This window comes from Anguilla rostrata, chromosome 10 (genome assembly GCF_018555375.3).
Source record: "Anguilla rostrata isolate EN2019 chromosome 10, ASM1855537v3, whole genome shotgun sequence".
Classification (NCBI taxonomy): domain Eukaryota; kingdom Metazoa; phylum Chordata; class Actinopteri; order Anguilliformes; family Anguillidae; genus Anguilla; species Anguilla rostrata.
In genome coordinates, this window is record NC_057942.1 from 2,701,982 (window position 1) to 2,727,990 (window position 26,009).

Here is a 26,009-nt window from a genome sequence, read left to right on the forward strand (position 1 = left end):
TGTACGTGCGTGTGTGTGTGTATGATTCTCTGTACGTGCGTGTGTGTATGATTCTCTGTACGTGCGTGTGTGTGTGTGTGTATGATTCTCTGTACGTTGTGTGTGTGTGTGTGTGTGTGTGTGCGCGCGCGCTGCTGCAGGAGCGGTGGGGGTAGAGCAGCACACGCAGGCTGTGCGGTTTGTTGGCAGCTGCGGGCCGGACCGAGCTGCTCAGCTGTGCCGTTCTGTCAGCGGCGGATGACGGACAGGAAGTGGCGGTCCGGCTAAGAGCGGGCAGGTCAGCGTAAACCCTGGAGGTCTCTCGCCTAAACCGCGGCACGTGGCATTTTCACCCACGCCAGTGTCCTCTTGGCCACTCAAATACATTTAGCTGTGCTTCTTAAAAGGAAGGGATCCCATTCAAGCAACAAACAGGATGTGATTGTAGGAAAGGGTGGATTTCAGTAGAGACTCGTTCATAAGCGCTGAAATGATTTATAAACCCATCCTGATGTTGCAAGTTGGTTAGCAGAGAGTAAAACTGGTTGCTGTTTGTCTCCATTGCAAGACATAAAGCGGTCATCTTTGCAACTGTATTTTGTGATTATGGAAAATGTGTGTTATATATGACGCAGTAAACTGCCAAGTGATCATTTCTCTGTCACAGTAATGACTATTTTAAATGTGAAAAATCTGCTAGAGACAGTCATGTTGCAATTGCATACTATTCTTGGACTGGGATTCATAATATTCAAGCATTTAGTAAAAAAAATGTTTTTCTTTAAATGGAAAGTTGCTTTTCCTGTACCTGAAATAGTTCTGACTATTTTGGATCAGCCTCAGTCAGTAAACGCTGCTCTCACAGCCTGCTCTGTAACAGACAGCCTCAGTCAGTAAACGCTGCTCACACAGCCTGCTCTGTAACAGACAGCCTCAGTCAGTAAACGCTGCTCTCACAGCCTGCTCTGTAACAGACAGCCTCAGTCAGTAAACGCTGCTCACACAGCCTGCTCTGTAACAGACAGCCTCAGTCAGTAAACGCTGCTCACTCAGCCTCAGTCAGTAAACGCTGCTCTCACAGCCTGGTCTGTAACAGACGCCCTCAGTGACCCCCTCTCTGCCTGGAGCGCGTGGCTGCAGGAGCTGGGACTGGGAGCAGCCCAAGGGCATCCAACACCCCAACGGGCGTCCCGCCAGACAGAGCGACGGGTTATTTCCCATGCTGCACCTGACCTCCCGCTGAGCTGACGCCACAACGATCCCCTGTGCCCATCTGTCCGTCCGCTCGTCTGTCCGTCCGTCCGTCCGTCCGTCCGTCCTTCACGGGAGACTGGCAGCGCGATGACATCACCTGGACAAGGCGGCACGTGCAGCGAAAGAGTCAGGAAACCATGGCGATAACCTTCCCCGGAGATTGAGGTGTCGTCACAGACCCCCCCCCACACGACTGTAAATTATGCATCCACTTCCAATTCGATAGCGTGACTGAAACAGAGCAGTTACCGTTCTACGAAACAGAATTCTGCCGCTGCTTGAACTTCTGGTGACCTCTGAAAGCCAGTGTGGCACATGCTGTATATTTGTACTCACTGCCACAAGAAATGCACTAGATTTACTAAAAGGCCAACAAAACACTGGCTTTTTCAAAGCTTCAAAACAACAGAAAAAAATGCAAATGCAGGCAGTCAATCGACTGAACCTTGATCAACAGGATCTACAACTGAAGAAAATAAAGCAGTAAGAGAACTCATCTCTTGGCAACTTTAAATATAAAATATATACAATTTATATAAGGTACACAAATAGATCACTAGCGGATAGGGAAACGGAGACAGTCATATGGATCTGCAGTAAAAGAACATTAAATTGTGAATGGACCTATCACTAGCAGACTGCTAGCAGGTTTTCTGGCAAGACCAATAGGCACTTGGCTAGCTGGGTCTGGTATAGCAAATTGTTTTGAATAATATGACATCATATATATTCTTGCATTTATGAAAATATTATCCAATTGAAGCAGGCACACAAGCATTTATGGAGTGACATCAGTTGCTGACAGATGGTGATCCACAAATAATGGGGAGATATACACTTGTGTGCTCAAAATTCTGCTGTGTTTCACAACCCTTTCAAGTACACTGCCAGTATAGTAGCCACAAATTGTGATTATGTTTTATGCACTGACAGGTGAGCTTTACTGGATGTCATGCACAATGTACAAGGTCTACATAAATCCTGAATACCCTGGTCTACAGTGACACTGGAGCGCGCATTTTAGATGAGAAGAGGTGCAGATCCGTGTCTGTGAGCGCTGACCTTGACTTGCCCTCTGAGCTGAAGTTTTGTGGAAAAAAAATGCTTACACATCATTTCATACGTGAGAAAAAAAAAAAAAGCAGCACAGAATGTTTTAACGTGCTTATGTAAGAGCTTTGCGCATGTGATATATATTGTGTGCCTGGTGTGCGTTTAGCCAGATTCATGCGAGCACACCCCAACATGTTGAAGTGAGCTTTTGCGAGAGATAAACATTTCAGTGCCGAGACAGACACCAGACCCCCTGCCGTGTCTCCTCTTTAGCTTCCCTAATGCTTAACTTAATAAATCCACCGCCGCCCATAGCAACAAGCCCACCAATCCCAGCCCTGGCAGCAGAGTTCCCTGGCATGAGGCAGAGAGACGGAGCGCAGAAACCAATAAAGCAGAGAAAAAAGAAGAGAGGGGGAAAGAAGAGAGGAAAGGACGGAGCGGACAGGGGGAGCTGTTCGCTGAGGGGATCCCGCGCGCGTCAGAAGCAGCCCTGGCCTCTCCGCGCCGCGGCGGCGCTGAGCTATATTTAGCCGGTGTTGCCATGAGCCAGGAACGCGCGCGACAGCGCTCACATGCCTGCGTGTGCGCACGCACACACACACGCGCGCGCGCACACAAACACACACGCACAGCCACACACACACACGTGGGCACACTCAACATATCACCACCACCACACACACACACACACACAGCCACACGCACATACACACACAGCCACACGTGCACACAGCCACGACCACACACGCACAGCACACACAGCACAACACACTAGCACACATGACACACACCACACGCGCACACACACTGGCACACCACATACACCTCGAACACACACCACACACACACACACGCGTGCACGCGCCTCACACACAGCATACACCACACACACACCACACACCGGCACACACACAGAGACCTAGAGCACACAGCGCGTGATTCACAGATGCAAGTGCAAATCACAGTTCTGCAGTTAAGAAGCTTATTTTACATTTCTGTGGCGGCATCTCATTTCACAGCGACGGCTAAGACACCGATGGCACATTTGAAGGCATACTGATAACACACACACACACACACACACACACACACTCTCTCACACACACACACACACACACACACACACACCACACAAAATCTCCCTCTCTGTCAAAGAAAAGCCCATGCTATAAGATTGCTGTATTTTGTACTTAGTGAGAATTCAATGGCTCTGGACATTTTTAGAGTGATGGAGAGAGGCCACACAGAGGCTGAATCCTGTACACTTTATAGTGAATACTGTCAAAAACATTCTGTTCATGCATAAAGCGTTGGCCTACAGCCAATGAGTGAGCCGATGGGAGAGCCAATGAGGTCAGCAATGCTGTCCTACCATGTCCGTTTCCAGGTCATCTCTGGTAACCATCCGCCACAGCTACACGGGGACAGGTCTGTGGGAAGCACACAGTAATAAATAAGTAAACAAACCGTCACGCATTTCGGATGAAGTCAAAAGGCTCAAATCAAAACGGTTTGTCTAGCACTTGCTCTTGCAGCATCTCCTGCTTCGCAACACAATTTGGTCGTGCTGGGAACATACAGTTCCTACAGTTCTCTTTTAGTTTTAAAACCATAATCACTTTTTTAAAAAATTCACAGTATGATTTATTAGTTTTATCCCTCCATTTTTAACACAATGATGGTTAATAACTCAAAAATCGATCCAGAAAATAAATAACAGAAAAGGAAATATTTTCTTGATAAATATGTTTTAAAAAAACTCTTGTGTAACAATTGCATTTAATTATATTGTGAATCCTTCCGTATAACATTAAACAAAAAGCCAGTGTCTCTGGGCAGGCAAAGTTTAGGTTGGCCTAATTTTGAGCCTAATTTGAAGTCCTGCACTTGCTCTTTTCAGTTTGAGTGCTTTAACAATGCAGTACCAGATAAGGCCACATGTAGGCAGCACAGTTCAACAAAAAGCTGTACTCCTCCTCACCCCCTCACCCCCGACCCCCCCAACGCTCGTAACCCCCCCACTTTTTTAAATATTGCTCACTCCCACGTACAGCATTGCACAAACCAGTTTTAATTCATCTCCAATAATACAATCATCAAAGGCAAATGACACATTTAAAACAGTTCGAATAAGACATCCATAATAACACGCTTAAATACATTTTTAAAAAATTACATACAGCATATTTACATTTAAAACATAAAAAAGAAGCAGGACACTGTGGTATTTTACACATTGCTGGCTTATCGCTCCATGAATTCAAAGCAGCAGGGTGGCACTCATGCTCTGGATAGGGTAAGATAGCGGCGTTAATGCACTTTAACTGCACTTCCAACATCCGCAAAGCACTTCCACCCCAAACCACTTAGGCATGCTGTTAGGACAGGATGTGGAAAATGGCGCCTAGCTAAGTTTAAAAACGGTATCCGGCTTATAATACCGTATATTAACCAAATGTAACTGTCCAACTGTATATTTTGACCTGCTTATCTTGTATGACCAGCCACGGGCCTTCAGGCTGGGCTTCCACTGACGAAGGCAGCCGAGTGGCTTAGGAGTGACAGACCCTTTAATTGGTTCATACTTGACCAATAGTAAAAGTGTGTGTCTAAGCCCCGCCCAGCCCTCACACCCCAGGCCCGGAGGTGTACTGCAGGTGGATTTGGACCTGGTCCCTCAGCGCCTCGTTCTCCCTGTAGACGTAGAGCGGGGAGCCGCGCTCTTCCTCCCCTCGGCCCTCCTCCTCCTCCTCGGCCAGCAGGTCCCGGAAGGAGGCCACGCAGGGGTCGTGCTCCCGGAGAGCGGCGGGGTAGCGGGGGGCCGACCGCTCGATCCGCACCGAGCGGCGCACCGGGGTGAAGAAGCGCAGCTCCTGTCCGTCAAGCGTCACGGGCTCCTGCGATTGGCTCCTCCGGCCCCTGCACAGCACACCAGCCGTCAGCTACGTGCTAGCATGCAGCGCGAGCACCTTTGGTTAGCGCCTCATTACTTTCCGTTATGAGCGAATCGCGGACAAAATCACAGAATCTGGGTTTAACAGTGCAATTTGCTCTATATCTTGTCACTAAACAGGGGGCCATTTCGTGATCTCTCTGTTATAAAGTACAGAACTGGAAGATTTTCACCTGTTCGTAGGGTAAGCTTACTAGATAACTGGCCCAATCTCGGAAGCTTAGTAGCTTCTCGTAATCACATACGTAGCCAACTTTGTTTCATTACATCTTTGTTACGTCATTACTGTCTACAAACTTTGAAGGGGTCTATAAAAGCCAGCTGTACCTAGCCAGGGCCTTTGAGGCCTAGTCCATAAGCAGGCAGTCCTCACTAAAGACCACGGCCATAAATTCTCAGTTCTAGCTCATGAAGCTACAGACAGCGGCGTTTTGGGCGTTGCGAGGGGCGGCGGGGACGCACCCGGGCGTAGCCGTGATCTTGTACTTCACCACAGACGAGCCGCCCTTCGCCCCACAGATCAGAGCGCTCGTGGCCCTGGGGGTCATGGGGTCGACGGCAGCGGGCTGCTGGGCCTCTTCCTCCTCATCATCCTCTTCCTCCTCATCGCCCTTCTTTCCTTCACCCTCGGACGCACTTGGAGACCCTTTAAAAATCCAAAAATGAAATCAACCGTTTTAAATTCACAACAGCTGCCGTATGACACTAGATTGTGGCCAGTGGATGAAAAAGTACATTTCCTGCCCAGGTCAGAAACACGATCAGGATCTGTGAGAATCTGAAGCCCCACTGACCTCCGACTCCCTCAGCCGACATTTCTTCCTTCTTCTTTAGAATCTCAAACACCACGACCCGCAGCTCGTCCACTGGCTGAGAGAGAGCGAGAGAGAAAAACTCAGAATCCCAGAATCCTCAGAAAAAAACGACATGTTTCAGGGTCAGGAGAAAGGCTGACTGTGGACTGACACTGCAGTTCATCTGTCTCCTCATATTCCCAATTTCAAAAAACTTGATCACCATCAATGCCATTTCAGGGAGACATCCGTTTCTCACATCCTGCAGGTATCCTGCTGAAGAACATCCCCTCACCTCCATCACCACGCGCACGGCCTCCTCGAACAGCGGGAGCACCTCCAGCTCCCCCTCCCGCTCCATCAGGCGCGCGCGGCAGATCCAGTACTTGGCGAACTTCTGCGCCATGGGCACCCGAGAGAGCACCTGCTGCACCTGCTCTGAGCAGCAGCCCTACGGGACACACACACACACACCACACACGCACACACACACACACACACGCACGCACCCACACACACGCACACACACACACACACACACACACACACACACACACACACACACACACACACACACACACACACACACACACACACACACACACACACACGCAACACACACACACATCAGTTATGGCAACCGTATATCCAGTCTCTAACAGGGATTTACAGTCGCTCAGACTAAAATCTGACGTTTTACAAGCGTCATACAGATCTTTTAATGACTGAGTATTCTGTACGGGTCAAAAAAATATTATTTGTTCCAGTGATGAAACCTCAAGCCAGACCTCCATTGTAACAGACGGTACACACGGTACAGGGACAACAGAAATGCCGATCGATGGCGTTACCTCCTGGAGCAGCTTAACGCAGTCGGTGAGCGAGCGGTCGATGTTGTAGACCAGGCTCTGGGCCTCCTCCTCCTCCTCCATGGCGGTCCAGTAGTGCTGGGGGGTGGCGGCCATCTTCCTCGCGCGCGGGCGAACAGGCATGGGCGGCCGTTTGTACGAAATGCCCTTCGATCTGCGCCACTCCTGCAGCTTCTGCCTGTAACAGGGAGCGACGGAAATCAAAGGGCTGAAAATGACCCAGTAAAATTTCCAAAACGGAAACCTTTCTTTCCCCCCCCAATAAGTAATAACCACTTGTTTCACGCCCAAGGGTTACCAGTACATTACTTACATTTAGGACAAGAATGAACTGTAAAAAAAGTCATGACTAGGTCTACATGAAGAAACTCCATTTCACAATCACTTTACCATCCATTTTCATCATGCCTAATACTGGGGGCATTTAACAGGGATTACCTACAACCACTAATACAGGCACTCCCACCAACACCTCTCCCTCTATGGTGATTTACAGGTCAGACTCAGTACAGTTAAGACCCCAGACACACTGGCGGGCTCCCTCAGTAAACGCGCAGGGGAACTCACATCCTCTCCTCCTGCGCTGTCGTCATCTTCCTGTCCCGGGGCGGGGCGGTGCCAATGATGTCAGGCCCCGCCCCCCCCGTCCGCGGCGGAGTCTTCAGGTCCGCGGGCCGGAGGGGCTGGCAGGACTGCCTGGCGGAGCGGGGCACGGTGGAGGGGGGCACGGTGGAGGGGGCCGCGTTTGGTGCAGCGACATCGCCGCTGTCTCCTTTCTTCTCCCCCTGCCCCCCGCTCCCGGCCAGCCGCTGCCCCCGCCGCATTTCGGTCATGGCCTGGCGCACCGCCCTCTGCAGCGCCGTGACCCGCTGCCCCTCCCCGGCGTCGCCCGCGCGGCCGGCGGTCGCTAGGCTACGGCCGCCCGCCCGACCCCGCTGGGGGGCGGCTGCTTTCGGGCCGGGCCTTGGCAGCTGGGAGGGGCGCTGGGCCAGGCGTGCCGAGGCTCTGGCGGATTCGGCTCCGGGTTTGCTCAGAGAAGTCCCAGCCCTGGCGGGGAGAGACTGAGCGTGCTCCGTGGGTTTGGACCCGGCGCTCCTCAAAACAGGCCCGCCCCGTCCCGCCGGCCCGGCAGCCCTCTGCTGGAGCGCCCCGCAGCGCGTCTGGGGCCCCGTGGGGCCCGGAGCGGACCTCCTCTTGGAGGAGACCTCGGCGGGAATGGCTTTTGGGGCAGGCGCGCGCACAGCGGGGGGGCCCCTGGCCGGAGGGGCCTTACCGGGGCCCGGTTTGGACGAGGCGGTCGCAGCGGGGCCCGTTCTCGGCGGGGCGGCGGTGACGCGGCCCGTACTGGCCGGGGCGCTCTCGCGGGAACGCGTTTTGAACGGGGCGCTGGCGCTGGGGAGTGTCCTGGCGGCAACCGCCGTGTTACCGCATGCTTTCGACAGGGCGCTGGGGCGCGGCCCGGCAGAGTGCAATCCGGGCCGGGTGGCGGCGGCGCTGGGGCGTGTCCTCGCCTGGGCGGTTGCCGCGGGGACCGTTTTAGCTAAAGCAGATGCTGCAGGCACAGTTCTGCCAGAAGCCGCTGCAGTTGGAACGGGCCGTGGTCTACTCCGGGACTCTGTGGCAGTCCTCCCTGTTGTGGCTGCTTTGGGCCCATTTCTGGACGATGTCACGGTGTGAGCGCCTGCTCTGATTGGACCTGCCACGCTGCAGGCTTTAGTGGCTCTGAGGGCTGCAGCTGGGCCTGGAAGAGCGCGGGGGGGCTGTGGTTTCGCTCGGGCGGTGGCAGCAGCGCACGCGCCAGCTGGAGCAGGCAAGCGGGGGCACTCGGGGGCACGAGCGGCGAGAACGTTTGCAGAAGAAGAGAGAGGCTGTCTGCTGGCTCCAGCGGAGGACTGGGGCTTCGGCTTCTCAGCCAACTGCAACCTTGGAGGCTCTCTGCCCTGGTTCTCTTTTCCCTCGGCAGCCTGCAATGGACAATGACATGATATCATTGCACAGCATGGGATCACTTCATGTAATCTGCTTGGAACGACTAACTGAAAAAGATATGTTAAACATAAACAAAAGGTTATATACAATGCATGGTATATGAAGAGACTGACAAACATTCTCTAGAGACTAATGGTGACCGCACACATGTACATGGTACAGAAACTTGACTAACCCAAACAAAAAGGGAAATAAACCTGTACTTACATTGCTGGTTTTTGAACAACTTCCCTCTGGCCTTTTGTGTTTAATGGTGTCATCTCGCAGGTAAGGTCTGGGAGGAGATGCAAGGTATGAGGGGTAAAAAACGAATTAGAAAATGTCCTTAGCAGGATGTATGAACTACAATGGCAAACATCATAGCATCACTAACAATGGTATGGCGCTTCATCTAAATGCACGGAGTCTTTAGTGACAGGCATTCCATAATTATCACGTACCTAAGGTACGGTTTGTTTCCACATTGGAATACAATGAAACATTCTGCAAAAAACTGAGTACTTGTAAAACACCTTAACAGTAGTGTTCAGACACCCTGGACTGTGATGATCCTGAAAGAATAGCCTAGTGTCTGTATCAGTTCTGGCTAAAAGCTGGGCAACAGAAAATACCTATCTCTTCTTGAATAATAATAAAGTAAGCAGCAAGGTCCCAGAAACGGGGTTTGGCCAAGCTTTGCTTATCCTGCTTACTTTGAGTTGGGAGGCTTCAGTTTGCCTTTAGCTGCAAGATACTCCATTAACTTCTGCTTGCGCATTTCTTTGGGACAAAGAGGGGGAAAAAAACATTTTAGCTGTAAAAGACATTTAAAGGTATAACATTTCGTGGTCTCTTAAATGACATGACGCAAGACTGCAAGAAGATTTTAAAAATCGCTGGAAAACAGCACAAACCCAACCAATACAAATCAGTCAGTCTGTCAAATCAGACTTGGCTGACGTTAACACACACACATTTGCAAGGCATTACGCATATTTACGATCTAATATGTCTAATATACGTAGCTAACTAGATACAGCTAGTCTTCCTTTGCACTGATGATGGCAACAGATACGAATAAACATGGTAACCTAGCGGTGAGGAATATAACTGGGGTGTTCATAAGTGTTATGGACTCAAGTCACGCACCGTTTAGGTCATCATGCAAATGTCAAACTGAAATGCTAAAAAAAATTTTTTTTGACATGACACAACATCACTTGACATGAGAACGTACAACGTGCGAATATGCACACTTTAAACTATAAAACAATGGACTGACTCAAACTACCTTTACTGTATACGATTAACCACAACAAAAGTTACCAGGAAACATCGGAATGTTCACTTCAATGAATGTAGCGAGCTAGTTAGTTTGCTGGCTAGCTAACATTTAGACTACCTGATTGATGACAAACCAGCGGAAAACATAATTGTCAGAAAAGATAAGTACTCTTCACACCAAACGACATATCATTTAATTACCCAGATGCTACCGCATACCCAACTAGCTAGCTAGTCTAACTGATGCTAACCGAGTAGCCAGTTAGCCGCTATCGTTGCATCCGAACAAAAAAGAATAAATACCCAGTCGAGAAAGTTTTCGAACGGCATCATCCTCATTCATCGTGGTAGAATTTCTGAAAATAGCTATTAGATTTTTTTACCGATGTGCGGTTGGAATGCAGCTACTTGTGTAGCTAATGTTTGCTAACTGTCTATCGGTAGATACAAATCTTTACGGTTACTTCCACACTGCCAGCAAAGAATCACTAGTTCGAAATTGCCGCAATAGGCAACGCCCCCTTTGTTTTATTGGCTAGTTCGAAAATTTGAACGAAACATTTGGTTACGTCACGTATTTATGTACTTCAGTTTACTATGTAACGCCGATTATTTTAAATAGATTTTAATTAATGTTCACGGTATACAACATGCATTTTTGAACAGGTATTTTGGTCCAAGTTTTAAGTAAAGCCTTCATACAGGTAACTACAGTACCATAAACTATAATAATAATAACTACAATGTTCATTGGATATAATGTAATGTTGCCTAATGATGGCAGTTTATATTTCGTAACCCACTTAGGTCGCAATAGAAATAGCTTAGCTACCATACTTGCATTTAGCAGACGCTCTTGTCCTACGTGGGAATCAAACCTGCAACATTTTAGGGTTACAGGCACAGTCTCCTAATCACCATACTACACTAATCAGATGTTTATCATTTTAATAATTTAAATATTAAAAAGTCATAACATTTTGAATTCTGACAGGTAGTAACTTTTTGCTGCAGGGAGTTTGAGCCTTGAAATCTCTCCCAAAGTCTAAAGTTACAGTTAGTTGTATTAATTTTAAGTTAAAATAAAAATATATTCCACCAACTGCACTCAAATTGTGGATTTACACTGAAAAACTGAATACCTGTTAGTGTTAACCTTATTGTATAGTAGGCTAATTCAAAATGTGATATTTCATACGTCATTAACCACAACTATACACAAATCTGATATATAAAAAATATTGACCTCTCCTTGAAACCAGTACATGGACATATTTATTCTCTGTTTCTAGGCTACAGAACATATCAATCATTCATTACACTTGGGCATAAAACAGTTTTTATGTAGTTTAGTCAGATATTGTCAGCTTGATTCTGCCCCTCAAAAATTCTCAAGATGATGTAGGCTAAATAAAATGATCTGATGAAATTAATTATAGGACTCTTACTCCATTACAGTATTATAGGTGGAACTTTAAGCGGTTTTATTCACTCTATTTCAGGAGTATTGTCCAGAATTATAATCGTTCCTACAAAATATTGCTTGAGAAGTCCCTAACGTCTGTCCGTCATGGAAAGCACAACCGGGGACAAGAGTAATGGGAACGCAGTCAAGAAGTCACCAGATCGAGGGTAGGTTCGTTTACGTCCCTCTATTCTTCCATATTCTGCTGCCTGCGTTTATTATCCTTTGGTCGTTCTTTGGTCGGTGATACCTGTATTTATAAATTACCTTTCATGTGACATTCTCATGCGCACTCCTGATGTGTGTGACATCGCCAGATATTTCTTTTCACGCCAAAGTCCACTTGCCAATCTTACACAGACAGACAGGTGTAGGGAGATATTTTATGTGCAGCATTAGCAATCAGACCACAGGCACCCGACCTACCGATGGGGGTCACTAGAGAGCAATCTCTGTCGACTGAACCCTCCCTAACCCTGCATTTTAGTCACTATTGCTCTTTTCTTATTCCTACTTAGGGTAAACGCTGACAGAGACAAACAGAAACTTAACACAGAGCAGGTATAGTATGGATAGTAGAGACAGTATCCATGGTAATCCACATGACTATCAACGATGCTGGAAATGAACCTGATGGAGTGACAGTAGACCCCGCGTTTCCCTCTGAGCAGCAAAATGCTTGTGCTGAGCCGGCGAAGAGCAGCGAGCTCACAGAGCTGGTGGAGAATCGGGGGAAATGCCCCATCGAGGCCAAAAACAAGGACAAGCACCGGAGCCTCCTCGAAGCGGTGTTCCACGATCCCAATTTCAAAGTTCACGAAAGTCAGTATGGGCCATCCAAACCCTTCCCCAGCTCCACACCACAAATGTTTTTCTGTTACTGTCTGGAAGCATAAAAGTGCTAGCATATTTTTCTTCTCTCTTCTAACTCACTCACCCACTCACTCACTCACTTACTCACTCACTCACTCACTCACCCACTCCCTGGGCTTCTTGCACCTCTCACAGGCCTAAATATGGCAAAGTTCCGGGAGGTCATGAGGAACATCGGGGTCAATGCCAACGATGAGGATCTCAACGTCATGTTCATGAAGGTGGATGCCAACTGCGACGGCAAAGTCTTTTGGGTAGGTTTGCTTTTTCCGGTCTCATGTTATATTTTATTATTATTTCACACACAATTAATTAAGGGCAGCACTTCCCAAATGTTTTGGATTTCCAGGGGAGTAGCGCGAGGGTCGGAACAAAAGATCCCCAACTCCATTTAAACAATTTGACACACAGTATATCATTATAAAAATGCATAATTAAAATGTGAGAATCTATTTTCATTTTTATAATACACAATACCTTTTTTCTGTATTTGTGAACACATTTGTGTGCAGGAGGAGTTCAAGATGTACTTACTGCTGGAGAATGAAGCAAGAGACTCCATGCATAAGTCTCTCAGACGCTCCTACTTTCCAGAACATATAAAGATCCTGCGGGAGTCTATGCAAAGGTAACCTTGAGCACAAAACTGCTAGCAAGTTGGCGATAGCTAAAGATTCTCGAATTGGTCCTGACAAGTGTTGGTTCATTGCAGTTTATTTTCTTAGCAGATTTACTTAGCCAGAACAACAGAAAGAGTTTACATTATTTTTGCATATTGCACAATCGTACCGCTAGCTGTTTCCTAAAACAATTCTGCTTAGTTGCCTGTGCAAGAAACCGCAACAGAAACACCCGTCCTGGTACATGAACCTCCCATCTCTTCAATTTTCAAGCCACATTTCTTAACCGTTCCAACGCACCTCCTTTTACCCCCGCGAGTGTCTGTGCCCGGACCCCCTTCACAGGTCCAATAGCAAGGCCGTCGTGGGGCTGCAGTTCTACCCCTTCAAGCACCCTCAGGCGCAGGAGGAGCAGGTCGCCTCGGGCGGCTGGGGCGACGACATGGGAAAGACCCGCATCGAGCCCGGCCAGTACATGTCCATCACGCAGGACGGCAAGCTCAGCTACTGGACCGAGAACCTGAAGCACATGTACACTCTGAAGGTGAGCGGTGGGCCCAGGCTGGTCACAGGTAAATATCCTATCGCCTGTGCTTACTGTGTGAACTGGACTCAATGTGTTCATGGCTATGACCTTCGGTATGCACTTATTGTATGTCGATTTGGATAAAAACGTCTGCCAAATAAATCTAATATAATGTAATATAATGTAATATGGCTGAAGCTCAAGGAGGGACTTGGTTTGTCACTAAGAGGTTAAGGGGCACACTGACTGGTACTTAAAGAATAATTATGATAATTCTTCCTGAACCCGGCAGCTGGACGATCTGAAGCAAGCCCATGCCGTGCTGTATCAGAAGATCTGGGTGACGCACATGATCTGCATGAGAAACGTTGACCTGTTGGCCATTTCCTCCACCAGCAACCATTTAGGTGTGTGAGTTTTTGTGCCTTCTCACACCACCAGGAATTAATCTGCTCATATTTAAAAGAAAGGGCCTCCCCACATCCTGGATGCACCGACATTTCTCAATCAATGCACGCTGTTGCCTGTCTGTATATGAACTGTGTATCCAGAAGCTTTATATCAAGCTGCATCTCGCTGTACTTTAGCCCACAGCGTTGTACTTTCCCAGTTGTTTTGTACTTTAAGAAACATTGTGCAACGCAGATTCAGAGCACAGTCAGGGCCAGGCCGAGCCTGTAGCCAGGCAGCTGCTTATGTCCCCTTCTAGGCTGGGCTAGCTCTGAGCACAGTCATGTTTGTACACACCTCCTTGAACTATCACTGACCTGTGCGTGACTACCATCAGAATTCTATGACATCAGCGCCAGGAAGTGTACCATCGCGTTCACGCTGACCGGGGTGGAGCCTGTGACGGTCATGGACTACTGGTGAGGCCTCTGCTGGAGTCTGTCTGCTTCCTTAAATTCCTTCACAGTGCCTTTTATTTAATCCTTTTTCTATCCTTTCGAAAGGGATATTGTGCCTTTTTGAATAGACACGATCTCCAAATGAGCAAAAGAAAAATCTTCAATCCTCATGACAGTATAAGAACTTTGTTGCTTACTGGGTTAAAAAAAATGGCATCATAGAATTTCTTTCCTTTGGTTTCTTCTTTTAGTAACGGCTAAAGAATGGTGATTCTGACTGCACAGGGTCTTTAAATCTCTGTCTGGATTGCTCTTGTTTGTCAGAACGAGCGGCGCTTCAACAGAAGAGTCGTCACTGAGCTGTGTGTGTCTGGGGTGTGTGTGTCTGAGCTGTGTGTGTCTGAGCTGAGTGTGTCTGAGCTGTGTGTGTCTGAGCTGAGTGTGTGACTGTGTGGTCTGGTGTGTGTGTCTGAGGTGGCTGATGAGTGTGTCTGAGCTGGTTGTCGCTGTGTGTGTCTGAGCGTGTGTCTGGGGTGTGTGTGTCTGGGTGGTGCTGAGCTGGGTCGAGTGTGTGTCTGAGCGTGTGTGTGTCTGGGGGTGTGTCGAGCTGGTGTGTTGAGGAGTGTGTCTGACGTGTGGGTGTGTGTGTCTGAGCTGTGTGTGTCTGGGGTGTGTGTGTCTGAGCTGTGTGTGTCTGGGGTGTGTGTGTCTGATCTGTGTGTGTCTGGTGGTGTGTCTGACTGTGTGTTCTGGGTGTGTCTGAGCTGTGTGTGTCTGAGCTGTGTGTGTCTGAGCTGAGTGTGTCTGAGCTGTGTGTGTCTGAGCTGTGTGTGTCTGAGCTGTGTGTGTCTGAGCTGTGTGTGTCTGGGGTGTGTGTGTCTGAGCTGTGTGTGTCTGAGCTGTGTGTGTCTGAGCTGTGTGTGTCTGAGCTGTGTGTGTCTGAGCTGTGTGTGTCTGAGCTGTGTGTGTCTGAGCTGTGTGTGTCTGCGGGGTGGTAGTGTGTCTCTGTCTGGGGTGTGACTGTGTGTCTGAGCTGTGTGTCCCGCTGGTGGTCGAGTGGGTCTGAGCTTGTGTCTGAGCTGTGTCCAGGTGTGTCTGGGGTGTGTGTGTCTGAGCAGTGTTATGTGTGTCTACTGAGTGGTGGCTGTGTGTTCTGAGCTTGTGTGTGTCTAGGTGGGTAGTGTGTGTGTCTGAGATCGTCGGGTGTGTGTCTACTGGGGTCTGTGTGTGTGTCTGAGCTGTGTGTCTCTGAGCTGTGTGTGTGCCTGTGTCTCCGGCAGGTCCGACGGTAAACGAGCCGTGTTCTCCGTCGGGGACGTGAGCGGCTGCGTGACCATCTTCACGTCCCGCGACGTCGTCCAGAACGGCATCTTCAACCGACGGACCTCCAAGACCGGTACCGTTCCCCAAGCCTCGTAAAAAAGGGGCGAGGAAGGGGTGTCCATGAAAACAGCTGAAAAACAGTTTAAAGTCCTCTATCACACTTGAAGTAGAGAAATTTAGGGATGCTTTTGTTTTCAGTAGCCCAAGCGTTAGGCCGCAGAGGTGTCGTAACCCTAAAAGGAGACTCCAAGTTTTGAATGTCTGATCACTGCCAGGGCAAACTGAAGAACAATATGAGCTTATCAAACAGCGGATTGAATCGGGTTATTTGTTCTTTTCTTTCCAGGGAGCAACTGTCACATAGCCATGGCAGACTTGCTGAAAAACAAATCCCACAATCACTTCTGCTTCAAAGTGGTAAGTAGCATGCTTTTTTCAATCAAAAATGAAAGCTAATCTCGGGGCTAGTGCTAATTGCTCATTGTGGTTATTTAATGATTGCGTAATAGACCGTTCATCACTCAGCAGGACTACCTGATGATCAAGGTTTGGATGAAATTCCTTCAGGAGCAAGACATGAGATTTGTCTTTGCTATAGTAGCTCACTGATGCTTTCTGACGGTTTTCAGCCTTTCACAAGCTATTCAGCAAGGAGGCAACAGTTATTTGATTTATTGATTGAATCATTCATTGATTGATTAATCTTGACAGGGAAATCTATTTGTCAATAAAAACATAGATAGAATTACAAAGACACAATAATTACAATAGCCCAAGTTGCACACCATGGGCACAGGACAGATTACACAGGACTGTCAACAATTCAATCTTAATAAACAATATTACTATTTCCCTCTTCCACTGGCTTCACAATCATTGAAATACCTGATGGCAGTTGGCAGGAAAATGTTCAGTTGAGCATCTTGGCATTAAAGTAAAGAGTTCAACAGTGTGAATGTTATTCAGTTACAATCTAATAATGAGCCAATGCACACCTGACACCCTGACTTCTCTTTTCTCCTGTTTTGGTTTCTCTTTCTTTCTCTGCTTTCATTCCCAATCTCTTATTGTAATTCTTTCTCTTTTTGTCTCTTTGTTGCCTCCCCCCCTCCCCGTGCCTCTGTCCTTTCCTGTGCGATTTAGGCCATCCTTGGGTGCACCTGCCAGCAGATCCGCTTCCTCGCCAAGCTAAACGTCGTCGCTGCGTGCGCCGCGTTCGACAGGACAGCGATGGTGCTGACCAGAGTGCCCGACTCGCACAAGAGCGAAGTCCAGTGAGTTCTTTTTATTTTCGCGCGGTTCGATTTCAGACCCCGGCGCGTGTCGGCGGGTCTGTCTGCCGTGAACTACGCTGTCGAGTTTGTTAGAGTCGCTGGGCGGCCTTGCCGTGCCCGCGGATTTTCCTGAAGAAATTCGGTGGAGTTTAAAACGAGGGAACGTGCCTGGTGCGCTCCTCATTCCTGTGTCTCCTCCCTCTTCTCACCCACAGCCACTCCATCTTTAAACTGCCAAAGGGAATAATGTGCTTCGATTACTCCCCGGAGCTGAGCATTCTGGGTAAGATGCCGCAAAGGAATACGGTGGTTAGGACAGCAGTCTTTGTTATGGCTGGCAAGAGCAAAATCGCCAATTGAGCCAGGAGTTCATTGTCATGATGATCGCGTCACAGTTAAAGCTGTGCTTTATTGCTAGACATTTGTTTACAAGGAATAACGAGAAAGCAGTGCTGTGTGTGTGTGAATATGTGTGTGTGCGTATTTGTGTGTGTGTGTGTGTCCTGCAGTGACAGGGGGATCTGACAGAATCGTTAGGGTCTGGAACCCCTATGTGACCAAAAGGGCTTGCTCTCGAATGGAGGGTCACTTGTCCGTCATCACAGACATTGTGGTCAATGGCAGGGACAAGAAGGTCATTAGCCTCTCCAAAGACAAGGTCAGCTCCTCAGGGTGGCCCGTATGGTAAACAGCAGCCTGTCTGTCTCTCCATGTTTGTAGTTTTTTCCCCCCGACTGTCCACAGTTACTACTGGAGTCTGTGGAGGTTAATCAAGTGGAGTACTTGTAGGTTAAGGCACCAAAGCGTCTCATCCTGTGTGGATGCAGTACGGTTTAGCAGTTGTGTAGCTGAATTTAAATTTAAATTTTATATTTTATATTTTCGAGTCTTAGTTGTACTCTTTAACAAGGTTGCAAGCAAGCATTCAGGTATACCTAGGGAACGTATAACTATCTAAACATGGGCTGTGCAAGTTGCTCTTAATAAAAGCTTTTATTAACATTAATACTAGGACATACTAATTTAAAATTCTCATTTAAATAAATGTAATTGAACAAAACAAAATTAGACTCTGGCACTACAAAGAGCTGATTGAGAACTTAAAATTGATGTTCTCAATCAGTTCTTATTTTTTTTTGCAAAACATAGTACGAAACGTTTCCTTAATGTTTCCTTAACATTTCCTTAATGTTTCCTTATGTTGTTCCTGGGCGTAGAACCTGCGCGTCTGGGACCTCCAGGATTACACCTGCCTCCAGAAGATCCGGCCGAGCGAAATACCCATGGGCCGCCCGCCCGTCACCGCCATCCACTACATGCGCGACACCAACACCCTGGTGATCGCCACCAGCCTGGTGCGTCTGCCGCGACCCCGCCCACGCACCCAATCACCACAGCCCGCTCTCACCACGCGCCCAATCACCACAGCCCGCTCTCACCACGCACCCAATCACCACAGCCCGCTCTCACCACGCGCCCAATCACCACAGCCCGCTCTCACCACGCGTCCAATCACCACAGCCCGCTCTCACCACGCACCCAATCACCACAGCCCGCTCTCACCACGCGCCCAATCACCACAGCCCGCTCTCACCACGCGTCCAATCACCACAGCCCGCTCTCACCACGCACCCAATCACCACAGCCCGCTCTCACCACGCTTCCAATCACCACAGCCCGCTCTCACCACGCTCCCAATCACCACAGCCCGCTCTCACCACGCACCCAATCACCACAGCCCGCTCTCACCACGCGTCCAATCACCACAGCCCGCTCTCACCACGCTCCCAATCACCACAGCCCGCTCTCACCACGCACCCAATCACCACAGCCCGCTCTCACCACGCTCCCAATCACCACAGCCCGCTCTCACCACGCACCCAATCACCACAGCCCGCGCTGCGTCGGTGTGCATGTGTTCAGTTCCTGGGAGTTATGTCAGTGTTAAGTCTGATGTTTTTGCCACCCTCTCTCTTGTCCCTCTATCGCTGTTGAACACCTTATGCTAGAGTCATTCCCATACTCCCCTGAAACCTTTTTTTTCCTGTTCCCAGTTCTGCTGTGCAGTAATTATGTGAGCATGCACAGTCCACACAGGCGCTCTGTCCACTGAACCTGTCATACTGTTGGACTGTGTAATACCACACAGCAAGCCTGTGTCAGACACTGAAATATCCTGTGCTCTCAGACAGGGAAGATGCTCAGCACAGTGGTATGTGTGTGTGTGTGTGTGTGTGTGCACGTGTGTGTGTGTGTGTGCGTGTGTGTGTGCACCTGTGTGTGTATCGTGTAGATGGGCGTTCTGCAGGGAGAGATGGAAGACCTCAACGCGCGTCTCAAGGAGAGCACGCACAAAGACCCCGTATGCGCTGCTCTCTACAACGCGCACTTCAAACAGGTGAGCTAAATGCTCTCGGCAGCACTAAGCTTCAGTACCTTCAAAGTGGAAGTTGGGGCCACCATCGCGAGGACAGGCAAACCGAAAATAACGACTCACCTGTCCCGCCCCCCACCCAGGTGGTGAGCGGGTGCTACAGCGGGGTGGTCTGCGTCTGGGACATCCTTACGGGGGACAAGGCCATGGAGTTCCACACGTCCCCGAACCTGGACATGGAGATGACCGCCATGGCGTTCGACGGGCCCCAGCGCCGCCTCCTCACGGGGTCCAACGACGGGATGGTGCGCCTCTGGAACTTCAACAACGGGGTGCTGCTCTTGAAGCTCCCCGTGCTGGACAGAAACGAGGTGTCGAAAGTCACAACACACCCCCCCCCTCCCCCTCCCCAGGGGCTTGTTCTCCACACACAACATTTTATTCTCAATGCTGACAAAATTCAAACTCGCAATATTAGAGATTAACACAGGCAGGAAGGTGCTACTGTTCATCTGTGATGAGCACGACCTGGAAGGGCTTTGTGCGTTTTTATATATCTTACGGTGTCTTCCGGGAAGCGTTGCTTATTGTTTATACGCCTCTCAGGTAACAGGGATTCTTCACTTCAACAACAAGATCTACATGGCAGGCTGGAGCAAGCGCGTCATCTGCTACAAGCAAGTACAGTACACGCCCTGGCCATGTTGTGCAGGCCTAGTGAGGACACAGCCCTGTGAAGTCAGGCGCTCGCACGTACTTACACACTTACGGCCAGTACCCAACATATCCAGGGTCACATGGCTGTTCCTAACACAGACAGTGGCTACAGATCTGCAGGGAAGGTGTCCATAAGCCAGGTTTGGAGTCAATGCCATTTAAATTCAGTAAATTAAGCCGCGTTTCCACCGCAGGAACTATACCCCGGAACTAGGAACCTTTTGAGGAACTCAGTGCGTTTCCACCGCAGGAACTAGGGTCTAAATTTAGTTCTGGGGGCTTTGTTTTACCCCCCAAAACGTTCCTGCTCGGGGGGTAGTACTTTCCGAAAGTACAGGAACCTTTTGGGTGGAGCTTTCAGCGCTGGACATTTCTGATTGGTCGAGTACTCGTAGCATTTGTGTTGTATTTATTTTCCGCCATTACCCGCCATGTTCCCAAATATGCAGCGGCAAACCAATTTATTTTCATAATAACTTCAAATCAAACTTGTATGTTATGCGGCGCAGTAGCCTACTTTTGGTTATAGCCTGTCAACGTCTTGGAATTATAACGTGTGCTCTTCTGTTCTTTTCTTGCTTTAGTATTCGTTTTATAAAATGCTAAGAATTCGTGCTGGGACAGCATATTACGTAGGCTACCAAAACATTCAAACGGATTAATTCGGTTGCTGAATATTTTCTTCCGGATTTTCTTTGTTAGCCCGTTGTAATTGACTCAAAACGTTTGATACAGTTATGTGAGGTATGCGGTAGTTCTGCATAATTAACATTGGTGATACAGTACAAGCAAACTGGAAATCACCTTCCGCACTTTTTATCCGGGTAAAATAACAGGTTAATTCTAGTAATCTTCCCTTTAGCTTTTTCAGACTGTCGTAGTTTTACTCAATTTTACTGCCATTTTTCAATTCCACGAAAAGACCAGGAAGACTATGGACTCATTTATGGTGCATGGTTCGCATCTGGAGGGCACACTTCGCTGCTCGGCTAGCAGTAGCCTAACTTCGAAGGAAAGCAAACGGTGGCTGTACCACTACTAATTTACATTTTCACGCAAGTCCGAGTTTTCGTTCTATTCTTGTCATTTTGCGATTAGCCTATATGGAATTGACGACGAGAAAGTAATAAAACAGCAAATTGTTTACAACGTGTGCATGTTTTCTGCTGTTAATGAATGTGTTTGAGAGGATATATGAAAATCAATAAATACAAAAGTAACCATATATAGTCATTGTTGGTAACCCGTTGTATATAAGTGGAATAAACCCCTCCGGGCTGTCCCGGTTATTAGAAAATAATGTAGGCTACTTCGGTGGTAGTATGGGGTTACAGAAAAAATCATATGACAGATGGACCGACGACAACGTCAGTGGGCTAATTTGCCTAATCTTCGCGGTACTTTAGACCCCGGTGGAAACGCAGACAACCATTGGCTGAAGGAACCTTTTAGTTCCTGGTAAAGTAGTTCCTGGGACTGAAAGTTCGGGGTAATTTTGGTGGAAACGCGGCTTTAGTTGAAATTCAGTTGAACTGAATTGTCATTGAAGTTATGATATTTTTAAAATTTATTTCATGAACTGAATTTCTCTACTTTTCTTGAATTTAAATAACTGAATTGACTGGAATGAACTCAAGCTTTTCCTAATAATTAAGGTCTTAACCTTTGCGGGGCACAATCGCCATAACGACCCACCCCCCCCCCCGTTCCCATGGTGATGCAGAAATATCCAGAAGGAGGTTAAGATGGAGTACAGCTTGTGGAAGCGCTACCACACCGAGGACGTGTACTCCATGGACGCCTACGGCAACAAGATGCTGGTGACCGCCTCCCACAACGGTGACATCATCGTGTGGAACACGGGGACGGAGGAGCCGCTGTGCTGGTTCAACGCCAGCCAGAGTCCGCGGCCCCTGCTGCTCGATTCCGTGAGAGAGCCCCCCCCCCACCTCCCCCCCCCCCCAACCTTTACATCCATTTGTTCAACAGCAGATTTCACCCTTATTTTATTCAACAGTGAAGCACCTTGACCTGCCCGTATCCTTGTATGAAAGGTGCTTCATCATTATTATTATTCTTATTATCAATAATGACACTGCCCACCAATCCACCAATCATAATTGTAATCTATTCATCTGTTCTTGCCTCTGCATCTTTTATTAAGGTATGAAGTCACTTTTGGCCGGCCATTTTCTAAACAGTCTGACTATGAGTGCCCAGAGGCACCAGCACACATACACTGGGACCCTCTGTGTTTTTTTTCCCGGTGCTAAAAACGTTTAATATTTCCTTTCCCTCCCATCTGCTGTCCACCCGGCGATCCAGTTAAAGGACAAAACCACCGAGCCGAGGAGGGGGACCCCGAAGCAGGTGGAGCAGGCCCAGGTTCAGTAAACTGTATTATCTTGGATTACCTATATTGTCTTGGATTGGCTGTTGTTGTTTTGTCATGTCTGTGTTTGAAGGTTAGATTACCACAATGGAAATAAGCCTGTTGACTTTTTTTGTGCTTCTGTCTTTAACAATTTTTGAAGGACTGCTGTGATGATGCAGTGCTATGAAATTTCTTATTTAAATTGTCTTATAAATAAATAAATTCATCCATTCATTCATTCATTCATTCATTCATTCACACACTGTCCCAACATTGCTTCGCTCATGCATGCAGTGAAATGGTGGCAGTTTAGTGCACTTACCCAGTGCATTGGACAGCCATTTTTTCCAGTCCTGAGAGTAAATATTCCTCCTTTTGTCTGCTTTTCCTTTAACTGATTCCGATGAAGGAGAGAGCTAGTCCACAGAGACGAGGGACCCCAAAACGGTCAGGATCACGGGCCAGCAGCGGTCAGATAGAGCCGGTGGTGCAGGTATGGCACCCCCAAACACCGCCCTCCAAAAATTAGGCCACCAGATCCTGTTGGTGTAATTCAGAAAGCGCCCTCTGCTGGTTCAAATGGGTATTTGTTCAAGCCGTCGACTGTACTGTAGCAGATTGTGCCATTAGACATAACGGGATAAAGTCCCACTTCCAAATGTACGGCTTAGACCCTTTGACCTTCCTGTTGAACTCCGACCTTGATGACATCATACTCGCGTTGCTGCAGGACGAGGGCATGGATGCTGAGGGGAGGGAAGGAGGCCAGGAGGAGGTGGAGGAGGAGCCGCTCAATCTCCTCAGCCCGGAGGAGCTGGCCAAACCCACCATGGCCGTGGAGAAGGTACGGGGGCAGGCACCGCCCACTTTCCCAGGCCCGAACGGGACTACAAACGAGCACACTACAGTACCCATGATGCTCCACTCTTAACCCCTCCACCACCCCAGGCACTGTTCCTGGGCACGCGAACCCCCGGCGCCGACACGGCGATCCTGCTGACCACCACGGTGGACGGCTACGTGTACGCGTGGTCCGTCTGCGACCAGGGGGGGCTGCTGGGGAAGTTCAAACCCACCCGAGGATACGACGCCACCATCAGCGCTATGTCCACCGACCCCGCGGACCGGATACTGCTCACCGGGGACAGCCACGGCTTCATCGCGGTGAGCCTTCGGGGGGGGGGCTTTCAGTCCGGATCGGGGGCACTTTGGGCTGTCAGGGTCTTTCGCTCTAAATCCAAACGGGACACGGGTGTTCACTAAACAAAACTGCAGGGGGACAGCGTGTATATTTCCGATTATGGATGCACTGTCATTGCTGTTGTTTAATGGTAAATGGACCGCATTTATATAGCACAGCTGAACAGTGTGCACTCTGTCCTCCACCAGCTGTGGGACATCGAGGACTACTGCTGCAGCATGGCCGACGAAAAGATGGTCACCAAGGAGACAGGGGGCGCGCCCAGCCTCTTGCCCAATGACAGCCAGGAGGAGGGGCTAAGGATGTTGATGAATGTGATGATGGAGGAGGGGGAGACAGAGGTGAAGAGTCATAACATTCCAGACTAAGTTGTACCTAGTGCTCTGATTACCTACAGATTAGACAGTATCTAACACTGTATCAAGCCTGGTCTTGAAAAGCCCCAGAGTTTCTGCCTCTACGACATGACCTGGCAGGCTATTCCACACATTGACTACTCTCTGCGAGAAAAAAATTGTCCTAATGTCAAAAGCCTGAATGAGCCCTCTTAGTCTATGGAATATTATTCCATGTAACATATTGAAAGCAAGTTCTAAATTTGTCAGGTTTGTATTTATGTTGTCCTTGTTTTCTGCCAATCGAAGACACTGGAAACACTGACAACAACACTGAGAACAAAGGCTGGAGCCCAGTCATATGATTATTTTTTCAGACGTAATTAATGAATCTCAGACAGTGTGGTTGTCCGTAGCAGGAGTGGGACGGACTGGGGATCCGCGTCGCCCCCCCGAAGCTGCTCACCTCCTGGCAGTGCCACCTGAGGAGGGTCATACACCTGGAGTACGTGGAGCACCTGGACCTGATCATCACGGCCAGCCTGGACTGCAACGTGCGCCTGTGGACGGTCTCCGGCACGTACATAGGTCAGACCGGAGGGCATCAGAACTGTCGCCTTTTGGGTACTTCTGTTTCAGCGAGCCCCCGAGGACTGTTAACGTCTGAAAAAAAAGAGTGAAATGGAAAATATTCCTTTCCACTGTCGAGTTTGTGGTTTTCCGAACGCCCTACCTGGGCGAGGCACGGCGGCCATTTTGGAGCAGAACACGCGGTGTGAGCTGAGGCTGGGTGTTAACGAGGCGGTGAAGCTGGGGGGCGGTTAGGTGGGTTAGGCTCAGAGAGCCGGTTTGGGAATTTTGCCGGGACCCCAGGTAACCCCCGTACCTGTGCCCCTCTGTTTCCAGGGACATTTGGCCAGGTGCGGTGGCGCGTGGAAGACCCCGAAACCTTCCCCGCGGAGCTGCCGGCAGACCTGAAGAGGCTGGGAGCCGCCCAGTCCAAGGAGCTGGACGAGGATGGCAATCCGGAGGAGCCGTGAGTCTGGGGGCTGGGGGGCTGGGGGGCTGGGGGCGGGAGGCGGGGGGCTGGGTGCTGGGGGCTGGGGGCTGGGGGCGGGGGCGCGGGGGCGGGGCTGGGGGCTGGGGGCTGGGGGCTGGGGCCTGGGGGCTGGGGGGCTGGGGGGCTGGGGGGCTGGGACTGGAGGGCTGGGGGGGCTGGGGCGAGGGGCTGGGGGCTGGGGGCTGGGGGCTGGGGGCGGGGGCGGGGGCGGGGCGGGGGCTGGGGGCTGGGGGGCTGGGGGCTGGGGGCTGGGGGCTGGGGCGGGCTGGGGCGGGCGGGGGGCTGGGGGCTGTATTCCAGTGAAGTACACAAAGGGATTTCAGGCCAAGCTTCCAGTTCTTTTACTTATTTTTTTGTGCCAAGTGTTTCCTCTTTCCTCAGCTAAATGCTGTTCTCTCATTAATGCTGGTTGTCTCTGCTCCTCCACCGAACGCTCAGTTATGAAGGTGCTCCAGCTCCTGGGGCTGCTGGTGCACCTCCTCCTGCTCCTCCTGCGGCTGGCGCACCTCCTCCTGGTCCTCCTGCGCCTGGTGCACCTCCTGCTGCAGCTCCTGCTGTGGCTCCTCCTGCCCCAGCCGCAGCAGCAGACGGTCAGCCAGGCGAGGACCATGACCTGAAGTCCACGGACGTGCTGCCGGACCTGTGCATCACCCAGTACTGCAGCAAGAAGGTGGAGGAGACCTGGAGAGAGTGGCAGGAGAAGGGGAAGGTGAGCGGGAACACGCACCTCCTCTGAGCCTGGAGAGAGGAGAGCAGGAGCACACACCTCCTCTGGTTTTTTGGATGAAAATAGGTAATGTGTGAAATGTACGTCATGTTTCATCCAGGAAAGCAAAATTCTGGGTCAAGCCTACAAGCCGAA

At 49.5% G+C, this 26,009-nt stretch overlaps 2 protein-coding genes across 2 annotated transcripts; one reads left to right on the forward strand and one right to left on the reverse strand.

Annotated features, from left to right (window-relative positions):
- Positions 1-4,344: 4,344 nt before the first annotated feature.
- On the reverse strand, positions 4,345-10,672 carry ckap2l (cytoskeleton associated protein 2-like). Its single transcript, XM_064353432.1, has 9 exons — positions 10,461-10,672; positions 9,587-9,653; positions 9,102-9,168; positions 7,473-8,869; positions 6,888-7,083; positions 6,332-6,487; positions 6,037-6,112; positions 5,705-5,888; positions 4,345-5,208 (listed from the first exon to the last, which is right to left on the reverse strand). Exons 1-9 carry the CDS (start codon positions 10,498-10,500, stop codon positions 4,917-4,919), a joined length of 2,475 nt encoding a protein of 824 aa, XP_064209502.1. The 5' UTR covers positions 10,501-10,672; the 3' UTR covers positions 4,345-4,916.
- Positions 10,673-12,212: 1,540 nt separating this feature from the next.
- On the forward strand, positions 12,213-25,127 carry LOC135233705 (WD repeat-containing protein on Y chromosome-like). The gene is made up of 23 exons (XM_064297505.1): positions 12,213-12,444; positions 12,607-12,749; positions 13,008-13,123; positions 13,461-13,659; positions 13,925-14,048; positions 14,429-14,510; positions 15,770-15,885; positions 16,159-16,229; positions 16,956-17,086; positions 17,302-17,369; positions 17,596-17,744; positions 18,304-18,441; positions 19,380-19,484; positions 19,604-19,831; positions 20,067-20,137; positions 21,901-22,105; positions 22,503-22,562; positions 22,961-23,044; positions 23,282-23,395; positions 23,500-23,715; positions 23,941-24,105; positions 24,504-24,675; positions 24,994-25,127. The coding sequence occupies exons 1-23, from the start codon at positions 12,213-12,215 to the stop codon at positions 25,125-25,127; spliced, it is 3,123 nt and encodes a 1,040-aa protein (XP_064153575.1).
- The last annotated feature ends 882 nt before the right edge of the window (positions 25,128-26,009 follow it).